The sequence below is a fragment of the Camarhynchus parvulus genome, chromosome Z (genome assembly GCF_901933205.1).
Source record: "Camarhynchus parvulus chromosome Z, STF_HiC, whole genome shotgun sequence".
In the NCBI taxonomy this organism is placed as follows: Eukaryota; Metazoa; Chordata; class Aves; order Passeriformes; family Thraupidae; genus Camarhynchus; species Camarhynchus parvulus.
The window spans coordinates 52,802,503-52,823,609 of NC_044601.1; the positions used below are offsets into that span (position 1 = coordinate 52,802,503).

Consider the following 21,107-nt stretch of genomic DNA (forward strand, 5'->3'; position numbering starts at 1 on the left):
GATGTCATATGAAGTCTTTAATCTGATTACCAAAATATTAAGTGGCAGTATATTGTCAAGCCTTGTTCCTTATATTTTTGCACTAAACATCTGCTACTGACCTCTCTGAGTTTTGTCATTGTACTATAGCAATTTTTGAAAACTATCCACAGTTTTACACTCTTATGTTACAGCTGATTCTGCTGGCTACCACAGTAGAAACAAAGAGAAAGTTGATTTTTCAAGGATTTTTTTCTTGGCCGTATCAACACGCTGAGAGAGGATAACAGAAAGATGGCCTGGTACACTGTAGTTTCTCCTTCTTCAGTGATTTGCGTGCTCTCCAGGACCAGTGGCCTGTACTCATTTCCCAGCTGGAAATCACTTCACTGATGCCTCACAGATAATGTGTGTCCATCAACAATACTAGGTCCCTCATGTCTACTGACATAAATGGCAGAGCTCCCATTAGTTTCAGTTGGTGCAGGAGTTTACCCTCAGTTTTGGTTTTACAAAACCGAAACCCCCATGATTAAGCTTTGCAAACCCCAAGTAAAACCAAAACTGCTCTCATTCAACTGCTCTGTTTTGTTATCACCCATGCTTAGGCCATATGGGAACTTAAAAGTCTTATAAGATGTGTGATGAGTGAGAGAAATGAATGCCACGGCATTCAGGCTTTTAGTCAGAAAATCACTGCAAACAGCTTCCACTTTAACGCACTGATAAGCTGTCTGCATCAATATAGCTCATACTTTACCTGGGTTGTTACCAACTGGCTTTATTTGGGTTCTAGTTAAAGTTTTAATTGATTTTCCACTCAACTTTTTTTTTTTTTTTTTTTTAATGCTTTTTATCCTTTTGGAAATCAGGCAAAACCCTTGAAATGCATTTTTTCTCATAAGACAGAAAACAGCACCTACTGAAAGGAAAACACTGCCACATCTGAAAACACTAGAAATTTGTTAGAAACATAATAAATTAGTCACTTTATACAGAAAATCTTAATTATTATGGATATGGAGTAAAATACAGGTGACTGTAACAATGCTGAAGGTGCAAATATAGGCCATGAATTCTCTGATGTATTAAGACTGACTGGATGTAGCTAAGATGGAATAAAAATGCAGCTGAATAACCTACCATTTGCTTTGTTTTCTCCCTGAAGAGTAAATATATAAATGTTTATATTATGACTTTTTGGTGGGCATCACTCTGTCAGTTCTTTAGCTTGCTGACTAGTGCCAGCTGCAGTAATAGCTTATAATATTTTTTTGGATCAAAGATAAGACCAAGCACAAACATCATGCTGTGTAATGCCAAAGCACCAGCCTAAACCAGGCTTTTCTTGCAGGATTCAAGCTGAGCAGTGAGGAACTGTCCCCCCAGCCGTCATGGCCCTGACCCATGTTACTTATAACACATATAGGCACACATAGAGGAAGCATTTGTGTTTGTATCCATTTTCCGTAATAATTCCAAAAAGCTAATTGCTTGGTTCCCCCTCGTGACTCCACTAATTCAGAAGCTGCTACTAAATATTTCAAATCAGGGTGAGGAGGGAAGAATGTGTCCACCCTGGATGATTTCAGGGCTGCCTAGCTTATCTACATAGACTTGAAGGGTGCTCCTGTGAGTGACAATAATTTGCCCTCTGGGTTTGTGGCTTGCAGGGAATGACTTCACTCCACTGGGCTGCATTCCACAATAGACCCCAGCACACCCAGAGTCTGCTGCACAAGGGAGCAGACCCGACTCTGGTGGACAAGGACTTCAAAACAGCTCTGCACTGGGCAGTACAGGTGAGCCACAACACAGCCCCAGTGGGATGTTTATTGAACTGAGTTGGCTATTGTGGTGTCCTAAGTACTTCTAAGGAAGTAGTTTGGGCTGTGGAACAAGGAAATTGGATGCTAAAAATGCCCACTAAGCCCCAGCATTTTGCCAGTGGGTATAGATCAAAGATCTAGCATCTTCTTTGGAGACCAAGGCATACCTACTAGAAACTTAGCCCTGTTGCCCCAAAGTTTTCATTTATCTCAAGTGGGGCTATGTGTATGCTTCATGTTGAACTTGTGCCTATTTTTTTTCACTAGATCAGGGTTGCAGAAACTAGCAGCTTACTTGCCAAAGGCCTTTGGGAATAAAATAGCATAAACACAAGTGAAAACATATTTAAAGAGCTACAGCTATGAAAGAACTATATGAAGGGTTGAGACCCTACTTCTCTGGAGACTGGAGAAGACATGGAGCTAAACACATTTCCTGTTGGACTGTGTGTTTCTATCTCATGTGCAAAAGAACATTGTCAAATACTCAGGCCATCATTAGAGAAACAAACCATACAGTTTAATATGACATTAAAAACTGTATTATGTAATTGTGTTAGTAAGTGATGTCAAATACAGCATAATTTACTGTTTTTCCTAGTTTAGTGCAGAAAGCTGCCCGGATGAAATTGTACGTTTTCATGTGCTCTCTTACCATAGCAAATTCGAGTATCAATGTTCAAAACACATGCACAACAGGTAAACCAAAATGGAACTCACACAAAAATCCAGCAACATTTTCATACAATTACCAAATGTTTGCATTCCCATCTTTTGGTCTAAGTTTGCTCTTCTTAAAAGAAGTGTCGGCAAGGAAATTTGAAATTCTGAGCTGTCATATACGATATTTATTACGGAGTAAGGACATCTGAACAAATAATCTTCAACCACAGCGTCACAAAAATGATTAACATATAATAGACCTAACTTTTTTTTTCTGAAGTATATTTTGAAGAGGTATATTTTGACCTCTGAAACTGGTAATATTTCAAAAGTTTTGTTCTTCTTTAATCTTAATGAGTCTTAAATTGGACTTGTTATTTGCCTTAGAAGCTTAAAAGTATCTAGTCTACTACCTGTTGTGCATTTTCACCAGGTTTATTCCAGTTCTGATTGCTTCGAGTGGGAAACATCTGAATCCCATGCCAACTCCGGCATGATAGCCAGTGGTCTATATCATAGCTCTGGGGAAAACCTGTCTGACAAACAGAAGGACAAAAGTGAATCCACTTTATAACCCTCAGAGTTCCCCTGCTTTCCTGAGGGGAAAGCTTTCCCTGATTCTGTATTTTGTATGTTTCATTATTTAATTCCACTGTTAACTCTTGCCTCCACCATTCTCTCACAAATGTGCAGAAAAAAAGTCTTGAAAAATGGGGAAACCGAAACTGCACAAAACCCACTTGGCCTCAGGTGGAAGGAACTCACAAATGCCCTCTTCTGCACAAAACCCACTTGGCCTCAGGTGGAAGGAACTCACCAATGCCCTCTTTTCCTTTAAGCTGCTCCCAGAAATCAAGAGGAAGTGTGCAGAATGCCACACACACACCCCTTTTTCCCTTATTGTGTGGTTTCTGCAGTGAAACCCTTTAAGTTGCTTCTTCCTTCCACATGCTTCTCCACATTCTAGGCCCAGAAGTGGCAGTTGAAATACCAGAGCATGAAATAGATCTGTTTACATTTCTGCATTTCTCTTACTGAAATAAGAAAACTCTTGGCCAAGAAAACAACTTGCAGCCAGTGCTCTCTGCTGCAATTTAGGCCCAGGAGATTTGGATAGTGTGGACAGGCACAACTTTCTCTGCTGTGACAGAGAACAGAACAACAGCTCTGCTGGATGGGATCGTCTTTATGTCTAATTGCCTCCTCTGTGACTGCTGGAAAGGAGATATTTTTCCTTTAAGAATTGTATAAATATCTTTAGAGAACAAGAGACTCACAGAGCTCAGGCAGTACAGCTGCAGGGGTTATTTTTGGCTGAATAGGGCCCTGTGTTTAATTTCTTTTTTTTTTTTTAATGCAGTGAGGGGAAGACCAGACACTGCACAGAAACTTGTTTCAGAAGTTGCAGGAAAGAGGCACTTTGTTCACACTGGGCTGAAACACACAGTAGGACCATACTAAAATCATTGCCCACCATTCAAACCCAAATTCATGAGCATGAGGTATATTTCATATGAAATCATTGTTCAGTGCTGACTCTTTCAAAGACTGCATGTGTGCGGCTTTGTCTTCCATGATCAGTGCCATCCATGTAGCCAGACAAACTTTGCCCACACCAAGGCCTGCTCTTTTGAGAAGCTCAAGTCCCCTGCGATTCAAGTTCACATCTTAAGTGCAAATGTATCAGTGTCAAAAACACTGATCATTACTGTTTGGTGTGAGAGTATCTCATGCCACATTTTTTACACATGCAGTATTTCTATGTGCTGGTGCAGACTGGCCTATTAAAAGTGTCTCAGGAGGTATTTCTCTCTTTTCACTTCAGCCAGCATTAATTACTGTAGTGAAAAGGAAACACACCTTTGAAATACAAAACTGTTAACTGATACAGGGACAAAGGATGAAGCCATTCTAACAATTCTACATAATGGTATTATTGAAATCCTGGTAAAATGTAATATATACCATACAGCATGCACTATGATGCTACACAGTTCTATACTGTAACAGTATTAGTAGTATCTTGGAAACAGTCTGGGAAGATTTGGAATCCTGCTACATTGCCTTGCCCGTTGTCATCATTTTTACCAGAATTTTCTTTGTCTCATTCTCAGTCTCTGGCTCCCAAAGTCATATGATTATATGTGAAAATATCAGCTTTCCACTAAAGGATACACAAAAAAACAGTTGGGTTTTTTTTAAGTGAAGAATTACAAACCTGTAAGAATAAAAAGAATGCAACTAGAAAGAAGCTATTAAAAATAACAATCTGCCATGGGGAGATGTGCTTATGATTTTTAATAGGCTGATTTGGAGTGCAAAGTTTTTAAAAATTAGAAGCCAGAGTGTTTGTTCCATAGCAACAATGCAGTTATTTCATTCCTCTCTTTCCAGAGAAGAGAGTGAAATACCTGTATATATAAAGCACACTGTAAAAGCAATGCATAAGTAAGTATTAATTTGTGTTTGGTTGGCCAGGCACTCTGTAATTAGTTGGAAGGTGAAAACACACTTAAATGCCAGTATCTCTAGGAAAGAATGTCTCTGTGGCTGCAGGACATCTCGAGGACACAGCTGGCTGTCCAGCCAGAGCAGAGGAAGGGGCCAGAGAAATCAGTGGTGGCTCAGAATCTCTCCCAAGGGATCACTTCTCTCCTCTCTGCCCAGCACCCCATTTTTTCATGTGGGCTACATACAGTGGAAGAATTCAGAGAGACTTCCAAAGCCATCTTAAAACCCAGTTAGTGTTTCTCTACTGCAGATATGTCTGTTGTTGGACTGACCAGACAAGGTGCATTTGCTGGGCATGGTTCACTGTCTAGTTGGTTTCAGGCAGATTTCTTTCCCTGCAAAGTTGTACTTCATTTCTCCTTGTTTCATGCAGTTTTCTAAAGATGGCTTGAAAGGAAGAATAGTGATTTCCTTTAAAGACATTTTTGACTGTTAACAAACAAGTGAAAAAGATATTCAGCTTTCATTTTTTAAATATACACTTTTAAAATCACCTGCTTTTGTAAATACTGTCATTCCAGCAATGGTACAACTGTTGCTTGCGGAGCCTGGAACATTACATAGCAGCAGGGATCTACAGAGTGAGGTGTCAAGTTGCAAAACAAGATAGAAGAATTTGCAAATAGTTTTGAGTAAGAAATAAACTTGCTTTAATACCAGCAGAAGCTTTTTCCATTAAGTGCCCTAAATATTTGTGACACTGTCTGCAAGAGTGAATTAAATGTGCTTGAGTCTTGGCTCTGGCACTGAGGCAAACTGTCATGGGACAACCTGTGTCCCTCCTGCTATACTCTCTTACCCAAACAGGATGTTCATACACAGACCACCTACTGGCAATGATCTGGTACCCATTTTAGCTCCAGGAACTGGTAGGGAAAGCATTAATTGACCCAGGCCTAAACAATGCCAGGGAGGATTTTAAGAGTTATTTGGTACAGACAACTAAATTCCAGTGCTGAAGGATGTTCCCGAGTGCTACTTCATTTTTTATGTAGCTGCAACCTATTTCTTCACTTTAAGTTGTCACAGAATAAGCTGAATTGGAAGAGACTCCCAAGGATCATTGAGTCTAACTCCTGGCCCTGCACAGGTCACCCCAAGAGTCATATTGTGTGCCTGAGAGCATTGTCCAAACAGTTCTTGAACTCTGGCAGGCTTCGTGCTGTGACCACTTCCCTGGGGAGCCTGTTCTAGTGCCCAAAAACCCACTGGGTGAAGAAACTTTTCCTGATATCCAACCTAAACCTCCCAACACAGCTTCAGGCCATTGCCTTGGGTCATGTCACTGGTCACCACAGAGAAGAGGGGCATGTCTGCCCCTCCTCTTCCCCTTATAAGGAGGTTGTAACTGCACTGAGGTGTCCCCTCAGTCTCCTCCAGGCTGAACAGACCAGGTGACCTCAGCTGCTCCTCATGTGGCTTCCCCTGAAGGCCCTTCTCCATCTTCATTGCCCTCCTTTGGATGCTCTTTAATAGTTTAATAACTTGGTTATACTGTGGCACCCAGAAGTGCCTCCAGCACTGGAGGTGAGGCTGCCTCAGTGCAGAGCAGAGCAGGACAATCCCCTCCCTTGCCCGGCTGGTGATGCTGTCCCTGATGCCCCCAGGACACGCTTTGCTCTCCTGGCTGCCAGGGCACTGCTGGCTCATGTTCAGCTTGCCATGGACCAGAGCCCCAGGGCCCTTTCCATGGCACTGCTGTGCAGCCTCTCATTCCCCTGTCTGTCTGTACATCCAGGGCTGCCCCATCCCAGATGCATAATTCAGCACTTTCCTGTATTGAACTCTGTATGGTTGATGATTGCCTATCTCTCTAATTTATCAAGGTCTTTCTGCAGGGCCTCCCTGCCCTGGAGGTTGTCAACAGCTCCTCCCAGTTTTGTATCATCTGCAGACTTGCAGTGTTGATATAAAAACTCACCAGTCCAGACAGATCATCAGAATAACCCTTACTGAAATAATGAACTGTTAAAAAGTAAACCCTTCAAGTGTGAACATGCCATAGACAATGTAATTGTTCACACCAATCAAATGTCTGAGGTAATCAATTGCAGAATTCCCACTGAGCTTAGCAGGAATTTGTCTTGGGCTGATCCTGTAGGTAGGTACAGAATAATTGCCAGACCTCTTCCCAGCTCACAGTCTATGTGTAACTGCACAGTGGATGCCAGAATATGAGTAATGTACGTGCAGCACACTTCTTGCATATGTATGCATGTCCTGATCTCCTATGCCTGACAAAAGGCACTTGAAGACAAATGCTCCCATTTCTCTGATAGAATAAATCCTTATTCTTCTGCAGATTTAAAAAATTACCGCTTTTCCAAAGCATGTAAACAGCTTATTTGGAGAAATCAGTCCTTACAACAATGCAATAGCAGGGGAAAGTTGCCAAGTGATTTTAGTCATAGTCATAGTCATTTACACAATAAATCATATGCCCTTAGACTCCAAGGGAAAATAAATTCTCAGAGAGACTTGGCCAGTGTTTCATACAGTGTTTTGTTTGAGCAAAGAGAGGGTTAGAGAGGCAGGGACGTGTGATAGCCAGAGTCATGCCTCCATGACTGCCTTTGTCATTTGGTACTTTTTTCCAACACACATTAAGGCTGCTAAAAGGAAAAATATTTTTAAAATATTTTAAATGCCCTAGCTGTACCAGAGGCAGCAATGCTCTGAGGACCCCAGGACTCTCCTGTACAACACCACACTCTCTTTCCCGCAGTGCCACAAAGTCAAGCCAAGCTGGGTCACTCTGTCTGAGTGGTTGTGTAAAGCTGCAGCACTTGGCTTAGGAGAAGACGAATGAGCTTCTCTCTGAGCTGGCTGAGTCTCACCAATATATCTACAGTGGCGTCAGAGGAGTTGTTAATTTGTATTGGTTTGCCATCAGAAGCACACCCTGTGAAGTGCCTGGGCTGCATTCAGGGACTCTCTGGCACAGTTTCCCTGGCAGGAGGAAAGATGAAGATGATATTATGACTTGCTTCTTTCCTCATCACAGAGACCAGTTTTCCGTGTCCTCTCAGGGTAGAGAAACCACAGGGTGCTCTGAATTTTTGCTCACTTCTCCACTGCCAAGTTCAGCCGTCTAGCAGCCAGGAAATTAGGTAGAGTGAAGGTGTTTCCATTTCTTAGCTTTGTCTCGTCTTAGGTGCAGAAGGGGGAGGTCCTGGAAGTCCTCGATACCTGGAGGAAAGCACCAATGTGTGCAAAACTCTTCAGTAAGCCAAACTGCCAATATAAGGGCATTTCCCACAGCACTGTTTGCTGCAGACTGGAAGCAACATTATGTCTCTGTTTTTGAGTCTGGCATTCTCCATCCTTAAAACAGCAGACACTGCACCTACCACAAAACAGATTTCTGATAACTACCTTCATATCTGATTCCAACCTGACTTATCCTCACAGCTGATGCAACATTTATCTTGCTCTGATTCTAGGGTGAAGTTCTAAATCATATTACAATAAAAGTAATGATGTGATGCACTGCTCCAGTGCTCTGCCTGTGAATATGAGGAAAATGGCACATCAGTGAAATTAATCACATAAGGGAAAAGAACATATTGGAAGAATAGCTGAGTTTTGCCAGTATAGCTGTAACTAAACACAGTTTCTGCCAGAATAGCCTTGAGTTAAAGACCAAGGCTTTTCAAGATCCAGTCAAGAGAACCCTGTAGAAAATAATGTGGAATGGCTTCTGCTTTTGGTAAATAGTGAATTTTAGAATAAAGAAAAAGGTTTAAAAGTTATTTGAAGGCAAAGATGTATTTACCAACATAATAGTTTCATCTAGGGTTATAAAGGAAAAAGTCCACAGACAAGTTATTTGCTCAAATTTTGCTATAGGCTGCTCAAAAATACTTTAAATTGTTCATGTTTCTTTATTTCAGCAAAGAGAAAAATATTTTTATTTCATTTGGCTGGTTTATTTTCTAATGGTCCTGCTGGTGTTACAGTTGATTTCAGATTAAAGTATTATATGTGTGTCTGTTTGTGAAGGATAAGAGGAAAGACAAAAGGGCTTGGATTCTCTAACATAAAACTCAAACAGCACTCAGTGATGCTTTCCAGGAGGAAGCTGGAAGTACTTATGTAAATGTAATTAATTTTACTTTTCTTTATAAAAGTGAGTTACCTCCCAGAGTAGTGCAGTGGTGATAGTATTTGTTTGTTGCTGCAGAAAGGAGTGAAATAATACTTAAAATCTCAAGCTACTCAGGGGTGGCTTTGGGTTCATAATTGAGAAATCAGAAAATGACAGAGTGAAAAAGAGGAAAACACAGGCAGACCTAAAGTTCAATGCTAATGATAAGAAGCAACGTCAAGAGCTTCTAGTGGGGACTTTCCACCTGACAAAGATGGCTATAGATATAGGAAAGCTTTAAACTGCATGCTAATACAAACAGACAGGAAATATAGGAGAACTAATACGACCTAACCATATAATCTCCAGAGGCATTCACTTGGTAGAAAGGTATTTTATCTGGGTTTCATGAGACCAATTAATGGTCCATAGCTTGTTCCTCTACTCATCCCACCTCTCCATTACTGGTAGAAGGCTTAAGAGACTCGTTTCATATGACTCCTCTATGAGAACCCATTATCTAGTTTACTGGAATATTCTGAAGAGGGGAAAAAATAGCCATCTATACAGTGCAGTATAAACAAAAAACAAACATCTCAATGTTTATGACTGAAAATCTGGCAGAATAAAATGTAATGTTATGGTAAAATATTATGTAAGTGACAAGAAACTTTCTAAGTAAAATTATTGTTTTGCTTATCAGTTGGACATAGAAAGGGCTGAAGTATAAGAACCATAGTGACAAGGAGGATAAATTGAGTAAACATAGCTGAAAGAAGTGCCAAAACTAGAAAAGTGTCCCAGAGGTTCAGGGTTCTCCTCATGGTACTTGATTAGATAGATACTTCCTGAATAATTATTTTCTTATTTGGAAAGCACTGAGAGACACAAGTCTCAGAAGACTGACTTTCATTAACCAACTTGTAGAAACCAGAGTTGTAATCCCGTGTCAGAGCTAAATATCTGTTAGTGATTTGACTGTTTGCCATTGTCTGGAGATGATACAAATCTCAGACAAAAATTTGCATAAAGCACAGTTTTTCTTACAGGGGCTCAGGGATACAGGCTTTAGGACATTACTTCTTCATAAATATCATGGTTTGAGACAAGTAAAGTCACCCTGGAACAATAAAGTATGCTTAATTGAGATAAGGGATCTAAGGAAGAAAATTTCACTGAGGAGAATCAATAATGGGTGGAAGCAGGTAGAAGTGTGAGATGGGACAAAAGTCCTGGGGGAGGGGCAGGGGAGGTGTGGGGAGAAGTCATGCAAAACTATTTAGAAACACATAGCAAAAATGACTGATAATCTCTGAGAACATTTTAATCTCTGCGGTAAAGAATTTGAATACAAAAAGGGAACATGAAATTCAGTGATGCATACAGTAAGGTTACAAAAACACATAATTTTCCTATGGTAAATTTACCAGAGAACATCCTGGTCTAACAATAGTATTGTGGTAGATTTACCAGAGGAACACTACATTTTTGGTGGTCACAGCTCAAAGCTATCAATCTCAGAATAAGGGCACTGTAAACATTTTTGGAGAATTTTGAGTGCAATGTCAAAGAACCAAGAGGAATTTAAAGATAAGAAGGCACTCCTAAGAAGAGAGAGCTGGAAGGCCATTGAGTAGTCACCCAGAAATCTCATACAGCAGAAGGTTCAAATATTAGGAAATATTCTTTGATCACTTAGAAAATGGAAGTAACAATTTGATTGAATTATTGAAACAAGGCAGCATTTTCATAGCCATCTTCAAAGCAATTACTACTTCCTCAGATAAGAGGCTTCTATACCTAATAAGGTATAGTATGTTTGAATGTCAATTAATCATTTTAATCCCATGTAATATAACACAAAAATTCTGGAAAAGTGACAAGATAAAGCTCATCACATGGCACAGAAGACTTGCTAAGCATGTGGCAAATACAGTGGTCATTAAAAGTCTAATTCTTTGTTCCTTTCTCATTTGAGCAGTTTAATGCAAGTTTAATCACATGCAAGTTTAATCACATTGAATAACATCAATAACACAATTTTTATAGGCACAGCTTGCTATAATAGACACAGAACTCTGTCCAAGATGTCCCACAGGGGAATAAGAAGGAGTGATGCCATCAAAATCAACCACAGACTTGTATGACACATCATATATTCTCTATCAGCCACATTCAAGACAGTTCAAATAATCTTTGGAGGTGAATATCTCATAGACTGTCCAACCAGGGGTGTATCATAAGAATGTTTTTATTTGTTCCATAATGAGGTGTCAAAATACAGAGCACACATATAACCCACAGTGAAAATCAAATTGCAGGGACATCAAGTACTTCATGGGTAAGGATGAAATTCAAAATGATTTTGAGAAATTGTAGGAATTAACTGAAGTTAATAAAATAACACTGCATACAGAATTGTGAAAAAATTAAAGGTTTTTGTGCAAAATTAAGAGTAATAGACTAGCAGATTACGAAAGTGAGAAGAGTTTAAGTTATGGTGTCAAACAAACATTATTCTGGGACATATTAACAGAAGTATGGTACATGTGGGCTGCAGGAAGTAATTTTCAATGTCAGGAGAGAAGCCTCTGCTGGATAATTGTGTTGTTTGGAATGCCATGGTTGAAAAAAACTGTAGACAAACTGGAAATAGGCCAAAAGCAAGCACCAAGTATGATAAGTGCATTGGAAAACATGACCTGCACAGGGAGGTTGAAATTGTTTGTTTAGTCTAGAAAACAGAAGATTGGTGGGAGACAGAACAGTCTGTAAAAGTATAAAATGCCAGTCAGAAAAGTGGGAAATTTCTTATGTGAATGCTGAGATGTGCAAGAACATTGAGGGACTGAAACTGCAGCTGCAGAGTGTGAAATTTGGACTTAGCAAGACAGTGTAAAACTGGAGGAATAGTAGAGTCACTAGAACATGACTACAGAAGTAGTAAGGTACTAATGTAAATCATTTTTTGTATCAAAACTGACTTAGAGAAGGATGATAACAGATAGATATTTATTGTGGTAGTCCTAGAAGTATGTAATAGACTTCTAGATTTAGTTAGCCTTGAATGTGACTAGAGATTTCACTGATGCTAATGATGAAAATATGTAACTGGGAATTATTACCAGTATGGAGGATATTGGTATCTGGCAGGAGGACTGGACAATAAAAGCAACAATTATTCATAGGACCTCAGTATTCCTGAACATGAGGATCAACACTCCTCTTTTCACTAGATATTCAGACAACTATAGCTTAATTTGAGCATGGTTAATCAGGATGTTACAAAATGCTGGCCATAGAAAATAAGCTTGGATTACATGATCAAGATTAGACTCTAAATTAAGCAAAGTACATGTAAAACAAAATTCCTGATTTCAGGGGGACATGTTTTGATAAATTAAGGAAATTCTCAGCTGGACTGAGTAGTTGTGAGATCAGAATGTTCCAGGGACCTGGAATGTATCCTCAATGGTGCAAAATGTGGCAGGAAGCTGAATCCCAAGACCAGAGAGGAAAAGTGTATAGTAGAGTCTTGAGATAATGGATGTCTACCAATTTTCAAAAGATATATTTAGAATAAGTAGCTATCTTACAAGATATCAAAGTACAGAGAAGCAAAAGAAATTGTATTTTAAAATCCAGAAAACAAGAGTATGATTAAATGTTGAATAGAGCCTGGAAGGAAATTACTTTCAGGGATAAGACTTGATATTACTCTTGTTTAATATTTTCATAATAACTTGACGCATAATACAGGAGCTTTCTGATAAAATCTGCCAATAATAAAAAACTGAAAATAACAGGAAGGAAGGGGGATATCATACAGGGTTATGGATCACCTTTAAATCTTGAACAATATAAATGGGAGAAAGTTGGATAGGATAAAATGTATAAGTCAGGCACTTTGGTGTTAGTTACAGAAGGTCCTCCCCAAAACTAGAAACTCTATGCTTGGAAAAACACTTAAGGAAGTACTGAGGTGTAAAGGGTCATTCCAAAATGACTAGGAGCTTCTAATGGGACACAGCTGTGAATGAGGCAAATGCTGTTCTGTGACATACCAAAAGAGGTATTCTAACACAAATAAGGAAGAGCAGTGTCACTGTATAAGATCTGGCAAAAACATCTTTGTATGACTAGTACAATTTTAATCATCTCTCTTCAAGGAAACACAACTAAAACACAATAGGAAATGGGTTACTAGGTTAATGAGAGAAACAGAAAGCATATTGAAAAAAAAAAAACTTTAAAAGACCATGATTGGTTAGAGCAGCAAGAGAACAATTCAAAAGAGATGTGATGATTGCCTATAAATACATCTGAAGAACAAGTACCAGTAAGAGGAAAGGAGTATCTAATCCAAATAACAATGCTGGAACAGAAACAAAAGGATATAATCAGCCCTGAGTGTGAATAGAATTTAGAGATACAAATCATAAAAACAAAGAAGTTTTTGAACTGTGTTCCTTTGAGAGTAATGGGGGCAAAAGGATCCTAATTGCCTTTAATGGACAAAGTAAGTTTATAAGAGGAATGATGTAACATAGCTTCAAGTGATTGCAGGGATTGAGTTTGATGATACAGAAAGACCTTTGCAGCCTTGTGTTTCTGTTGTTATAAAAAAGTAATGAATTCTTTTGCTCTGTTTCCACTAAGGTAGGATATAAAATGTTCAATTTCATTTGCAGGTTAGAGAACAACGTCGACTTTCTATTAAGACACCAGACACCAGAGCAAACTAGCTAAGTTTTCAAGAAGCACTTGAACAAATATTTGACATGGCTTTTCTAAGTGTACTGAGACAGACTTAGAGATATGGGTTGGTTTTCTGAGGTTCTTTTCAGGCCTAAATTTCTATTGGAAATATAAGCTTGTTTTTCTGGACTCTGGCTTAGCAAAATGGCAAAAACCACAAGTAATTTCTATTAAGTAATTTACACTCTACAACTTCTGGAGATATTTGCAGTGGTTCATTATTTATTATTTTTCCAGTGTTCAGAGTGTTTTAGAAAATTCATAAAGTAAGCACAATCCCCATCTGGAGATTGGAAGTTTTTGGCTTTCATATCTGGAGATTCTGGTATACACACAGAGGAATTTAGCATTCTCTAGCAGAGAAGATGCAGCCTGGTGTGAACTCCATTGTAAAACACTTTCCTTCTCTGAACTTCCTTCCAGAGTGGCAACAGGATTCTGTGTTCCATCATTCTGGACCATTGGCAGGGACCATCAATAATAAATTGTGATGATGAGAATGGCAAAACATGCATGCACATTGCTGCTGCTGCAGGCTACAGTGATATCATCAGTGAGCTGGCTAAAGTCCCAAAGTGCAACCTGCAGGCCCTTGATGTGGATGACAGGTAACCATGGAAACTCTGAAATTGCTGCTCCCTTTCTAATAACCTGAGACCAGCTCTGTCTAATAATCATGTTTCCTGTTTCACAGGCCATGGCCTAGTAATGCCCTGCACTCCACAGAGGGCTGTGCTGGCTCAGAAACACTGCAAACCAGTCCAGCTCACATGTATTGTACTTAGTACCATAACTGACTAGAAAGAATTATATTTAGCTTTCTGTTTGTGCTAGAAATAGAGCTTATTTCTGTAAGGACTTTGTCACGACTCACCTAAGTTTCTTTCAATCAAAAGCAAACATTCTTTTTAAAACAATACAGTAGGATCCTGTAACTTGAAGCCAGGATTCTGCTGTTATTTGTATTTAAGAAATGGCAGTGTTGTCTTGTTTTATTTAAGATGAAAATACTATACTCCTACAGGACCAGAGGACCCTCACCTTCCATTCTGAAAAGACCTGTGATTTCTTCTGCGATTAAATTTCTATTTCATAAGTGCAGAAGAGTCATCTTCCCTCTTTTTCACCCCTCACCTACCTTCCTTGGAACTTTGCTCATAAATTTATTTAATGCAAAGAGAACCAGCTGGCTATTCACATTGATTATTCTGCTCAGTGAAGCAAAAGCCAAGGTTTTCTTGGCTTAGGCCTTTAGGTACTTAAAATAATATCATTCTTCATGGAAAAGTGCAATAAAATGAACAGGGTTCTGGAGCAGTTTCTAAACATCATTAAAATGTAATTGAGCAGGCTGTGTTTCTATGGAAAGAAGAGCAAAAAGGGAGGAGATTGCCTACCCTTCAAAGTTCATTAAGACATGACCACGTATTCCACATGCTCAGGTATTTCCACAGAATATATTATTCTCGGAGAGGGAAAAGGTAAGCTTTTCACTACAAACACATCTATAAGATTTTCATTCTATTGTGTTTCTGATTGCACCCAATCTGAAATCACTGGGACTGAAAAGGAATAGAAAGAAAAATTTCAATTTTTTTTTTTTATTCTTAAACACTTCTTTTGTGATGTTGTCTGTGCTTTCAGATTTTTCACAAGAACAATTTGGAAACTGGACAAAAGTTTCTAAATACAAGATGCAGATTTTATGCCAACAACAAAATCAGTTTGATTCTTCTGCAGAGATTCAAAGCAATTATGTGCTCTGATCTGTGCCTGTCATAGAACTCAGAAACTGGCAAAGTGGCAGTCTGGTAGATGTGTTCAGTCCTTGTCATTCATCTGGGAGAGGCTTCTCTAATTACCTTCATGGAGAGTCCTCTGCCAGCCATGGCTAATTGTGGTTGGTGTAAAGATGAGAAGAGTTTGCCCCTATGCAGTGGACACTGTGAAGGTTTTTTTCAAATTCTACTCTGAAAACGTCACTTTTCCTACTCTACAATTCCAGCTGTGGAAGAGATGCTGTTGTATAAGGTATAGGCATTCTGCAGCCCCATATCTACTTTATCTGCAACTAAATAAATGCAGCTACAGCAGTTGGCTGGAGAATTTCTTAAAATGTATATTATTAATCTGCACAAGCATATCCTGTGCACACCTCGCTATGTCATTGATCGCTTCGATTGTAATCTGTTCATCTATTTTAATGATACTTCCCCTTTCCTGTAGGACTCCTTTGCACTGGGCTGCAGCAGCAGGGAAAGCTGACTGTGTGCAGACACTGCTAGAACTGGGGATAGACAGCAGCCCTCGAGACATCAATGAAAACACTCCTCTGACATATGCAATATACTGTGGGCACACAGCATGCATCAAGCTGCTGACTCAGGAGAACAGGTACAAGTAAAGTTCACGTCTTGCTCACATGTTGCTGCTGACTAGAAAACAAATTTGTTGGGTTTTGAATGCTCCTGAAGGGTTTGGGCCTTCGGTGGTGTTTCCTTGATCCATAGGCAATACTTGTTACATTTTCCACCATTGCTGAAACATTACAATCAATTCTCTTCACAAAGACTCTTCACTGAGGTTGAACACTACTTTAGCAAGCAGCAGAGGGCTATGAAGAACAAGTGTGTATAGCTCTTGCTCAGTCACCTTCATGTAGAAAATTTGTGTAACAGAATAATTTCAACCCTCAGATATATGTAACTTCCACTTCTTTGAAATCTCTGCACAGTATCGGTGTGCTCATATAATCAGATGGACAGATAGACTGAACACAAAAGCAGATTTGACAGAAAATAAAATAAATCTCAAGTTTTCTTCCTCAGAGTAAGGGTTTGGTAGTATTATTCTAGCCTTCTTTAGTTCTTTACCTTGATATGCTTTTTTATTCTGAGTTCTTGTCTCTTAAAAAGTATAACAAAAGACTTACCGGTTACAATCTTCCTTTCTTTATATTCTTCCTTTTTCAGCAGCTGTTATCTAATTAATTTCCGTTCTTTTACTTCAAGTACGTGCTTACATTTATCTCCCCATTTCTTTGCACTTTCCAGTCAGAAGTTAGTATTATGTGAGACACAGGTCATATTACCTCTCCCTTTTTCCTGCACTCTGTCTATTAGAGAAGGTCAGAAATTACCCAAAATTTCATCTCAGAACCACTACAGCAATACTGACACCATTTTTGGTTTTGCCTTTTTCGCTTTCCTATGTTCTCTGCATTCTTTGCGCTTATATTTGTAGCTCTGTAGCCTATTGTACTAGTGGCTAGTTTTCCCAGTAATTTTCCATGGCCTTTCCCTAGGCAGAAGGACAAAATAAATTCCAGAGCTCCAAGTCCCGCGGGGAACAAGACCCCATGCTGTCTTGGTTCTTCCTGGCTACCAAGATTGAGAACAACTCTGTGAGATACATTCTCATGGGCAGAGTACAGCCAGTACCAAGGGAAAGACTCCAGAGAAGGGGCTTGACCTGGGGGGCGGGGCTTTTGTGGACATCTTTCCATAACTGCCCCTGAAGGCCTTCAATAAAGATCCCACTTTTATATTACCTCCCATACTAAAATTATCTTGAGTTTCATTTCTAGTTTGGAAAAGGCAACAGCACCAGTGTAGGTAATTATCTTGACCAATCTGAAACTGTGCTGGACCTCTTTAGCACAAGCAAGGCAAGGGAAAGGGCAAACAGGAAAGAGTAAAAAGGAAAGGGGAAAGGGACAGTAAGAATGGTGAACTAGTGCCTTTTTTTACAGTGTTTGCAATGACCAGAAATACCTTTTTCCAAGTATGGCATAATACAAATACCTGATTTAAAAGATCACAGCATGTACTTTTCATTATCATTAGATCTACACATCTGGTAGATACTGAAGCCACAAAAATGTGTTTGTTTTTTTCCCAGATAGCTGTGCTAAGTTACAATCATTAAGATAATTGTAAGACAATTCACCTATAAGAAAGAGTGAATTATTACAGTAGCATTTTCAGTCTTTTAATTACAAATTTGGGATCCTAATTTTCTTGAACCAGCCATGCAAATGTATCTGAACAGAATATTGCTTCTTTAATGGAGTAACACAGTTGGTATTTTCTCATTGTTTGGTAGTATTGACATCACATTTTGTTTTGTGTTTCCAGTAGATCTGAGTCAGTTCATCAGTTTCACTCCCAGAACAACAGACTTATAAAGAAAGAAGGACGATTCAGTATGCTGAACCAGATCTTCTCTTGCAAAAAGAAGAAAGATGATCAGAAAACCAGTCAGAAGGAGAGAAGCAGGGATCGATATCCTGGAGAAGAGACCTCAGAAGTAGATGATATCATCACCCATTTTGATGGCATTATGAATAAAAATTGCAAAGACATTCCAGATGAGTGTAAGACCACCCCTGACTTTAAAAGAAAAAGCACAGACACTAAGTACTTCATAGAAAAGAAGAAATCAGTATGTCAGGGACTCCCACCCATCACCACCCAGAGCTTCCCCCCAATCACTGCAGGCAATTCCTTCCTAACTGCTTCCCAGAGAAAAATGTCAAGCTTCTCCTCCAGCTCCAGTACCCACCATTTTCCATTCAAATCTCAAAAGAATAGCAGTGACCACAGCTTGCTGGACAACACAGACAGCTGCCAGGCTTTGCTGGATGATTCCTGGAACACAGATTCTAACCAAAGGCTCTCTTACAAAGTCTGTACTAGGACTTCTTCAGACAAACTGATGAATGGCTTAGACTCTGATAGGTCTCACCATGTGCTTTTGTGCCCTCCCTGCCTTCCCTCGCTTCCCAGTTCTCTATCAGGTAATTTTTTTCCTTCTCTATATCCTAAATCCTATTATATCTACTCATGTGGCAAATTGAGTCAGAAAAAAAGTAGGGATGAATAACATATCTATTTTTAAATTTTTTTTTCAGTGTCTCCTTTATGTGGCCATCACAGATAGCATGTGGGTGGGACATCAGTTGGAAGCTGAAGAGAATTAGGAGAAATAGAAAATTTAATAGGTCTGATGAGCAAGCAAAAATGCAGGTATCTAGGAAGTATATAAGGCACCTGAGCAATAAGTGCCTCCAGGTAATATGTATGTGCTTTGTGAATTGCACATTAACACCCACTACCACACCTGCTGCCTTGTGTCCACATCTAGTCCTGGATGTACATGTGCCAGGGAACAGTCTTGCCCTCAAATCTCTAACTGTGCTGAAAGCTGCTTCTGGATCCAGCCAGGACCAGTGCTTTGCTGCACAGCTTTATGCCATGCCCCCTTACCCATAGTTATATTCTGCCTCCAGGCTGCAGTGGCACCCCTTCCCATCCTGAATACACCCTGAGTGCCAGCTCTTTGGTCTGATGTGCTGTTCTTATGGTTACTCCAAAGCTGAATTCAGGTTGCTAAATTTACAGAGATGGGACAAATGCTTTTATGCTGTGGTCTGGAAGTTGTAATGCCGCAGTAATGAAGCAGAGCATTAGAATTCTAAGGTGAGCTTGATACCAGAGTTTGGCTGGATTTGGGATCTAGTGTTTTGTTTGACTCACGTCCATGTTTAAATGAATCTGCCTGGCTGGCCTGCATTCTGGAGTTTACTTTAACATATCAGTGTCTCCAAATTCATCTCCTTTGGGATTAGTCCCATGCCGAAATTAAACACATCTAGCATACCTTCCAACCACTGCAATATCTAACTGAAAATGAAGCAAGCAAAAGCAAACCCCAAACTTTCCAGTATACCATTAAAAGGAGTAAAAATTTCACAGTGAGTTAATCTACACTTACCCCAAGAGACATGAGCCCTTACCCTTCAGTGGAAAGAGGAGTGAACAGAAACCCTAAGAGCCCCCCCAGTTAGCTGCATGATAGTGCAAACTGTTCTGAAATCTAAGTGAAGTGAACTACAAAAAAGCAAATCTTTGCCCACAGGTCTGACAACTAGAGCAGAGACAGCAATTTCAGAATGACAGGCCATTGTACATACATTGTGCAAATAAAGGCTGGAAATAGCTTTTTGGTGTAAAAAGGAACTACTTTAAAAGTGCCACTTCCTGGATGCCAGGCCACATTCCTGAAAGCTTAATAGAACTGCTCCAAAGGTGTCACTACTTTTTTACTATGCACTCTTCAGCTGCTCACTCAACCATACGAGCCCCAGACTCCACATGCCCAGCAATGATTGCTCCTGCACGACTCCTTCCACGCTGAATTCTGCAAGGTTGAGCTCACATGTGGAACACACGAATACCTGCAGGGCTACTTTACAGCCTCACTGTAATAGGGTACAGGGAGGCTAAGATATTTGAGATTATTGAACTTGACAGCAGTAGCAAGAATGAGTTCAAGCTGGATAAACCAAACTGGAGGACAGGTATTTCTGGGAAAATTTCCTGTTGGAATTTGCGAGACTATTTATACATTTGATATGGAAGTAACTACCATGTTATTTAAAACGTGATTATAGATTTTTCTTAATATTGTAGTATACTACAGTGCTAACAAAATGGCTAAATCCTTATCTGCTCTGGACAGAAGGATAGGTGGTTTTCCTAGAAAAAATGTTTTTGTGGAAAACCTATGACAAAAATCTAGTTGTTTTAATGGCAGCCATCTTTGAATGCCCAAAGGGAAGGTAAGTTATCTTATTTCTGACAGTTTGTTATCTCTCTCAGAAAATAAAAAGCCTGAATCTTCTTTAAGTCCAGTTTTCTTTGTACCAACTCCATTTTAACATTTAATACCATTTTCCAAGAACGAAACTATGCCTGTAGCTGGCAAAAAGGACCTTCCTCTGAAACATGTGAATTAAAATCCCCTAAGGAGGGAGAGAGTGTCTGACAGGAATGCATTGCACAACACAGATATTGTCTCACATTTCTTCGTGATAAAAAGATCTGCTTCTCCCTCTTCATGCCTATGTGTGTGGTTTAAATCTGTCTTCCCCTGTAATTAAAGCCACCTGACTTTCTGTGAATTAGAACTCCATTTACTGTATGAACTCCATGGCTTTCAGGTCTCCAGTGTGCTGTGCCTGCAGGACTTACAGGGATCAGCAGCAAAGTCTGGTTCCAGCCCAGCCAGCAAGGCTGTGCAGGCAGCCCCCTCTCTGAGGAAAAATATCTTTTGTTGGTTTTTGTTGGCTTATTGTTGGTCTTGGGTTTTTTTTTTGGGTTTGGGTTTTGTTTTGTTTTGTTTTGTTTTGTTTCATTTTGTTTTGTTTTGTTTTGTTTTGTTTGGCTTGGGGGTTTTTTGGAGGGGGTTTTGGTTGGTTTGTTTTTTGGGTTTTTTGT

The 21,107-nt window shown here is 39.6% G+C and overlaps 1 protein-coding gene across 1 annotated transcript in view; it reads left to right on the plus strand.

Annotated features, from left to right (window-relative positions):
• ANKRD55 (ankyrin repeat domain 55) overlaps window positions 1–21,107 on the plus strand; it is a 46,116-nt gene that overhangs the window by 16,728 nt on the left and 8,281 nt on the right. The window contains exons 6-9 of the mRNA XM_030968730.1: window positions 1,653–1,781; window positions 14,251–14,435; window positions 16,054–16,221; window positions 17,964–18,625. Of these exons, the coding sequence (XP_030824590.1) occupies window positions 1,653–1,781; window positions 14,251–14,435; window positions 16,054–16,221; window positions 17,964–18,625 (1,144 nt within the window). The remainder of the gene's footprint in view (window positions 1–1,652; window positions 1,782–14,250; window positions 14,436–16,053; window positions 16,222–17,963; window positions 18,626–21,107) is intronic.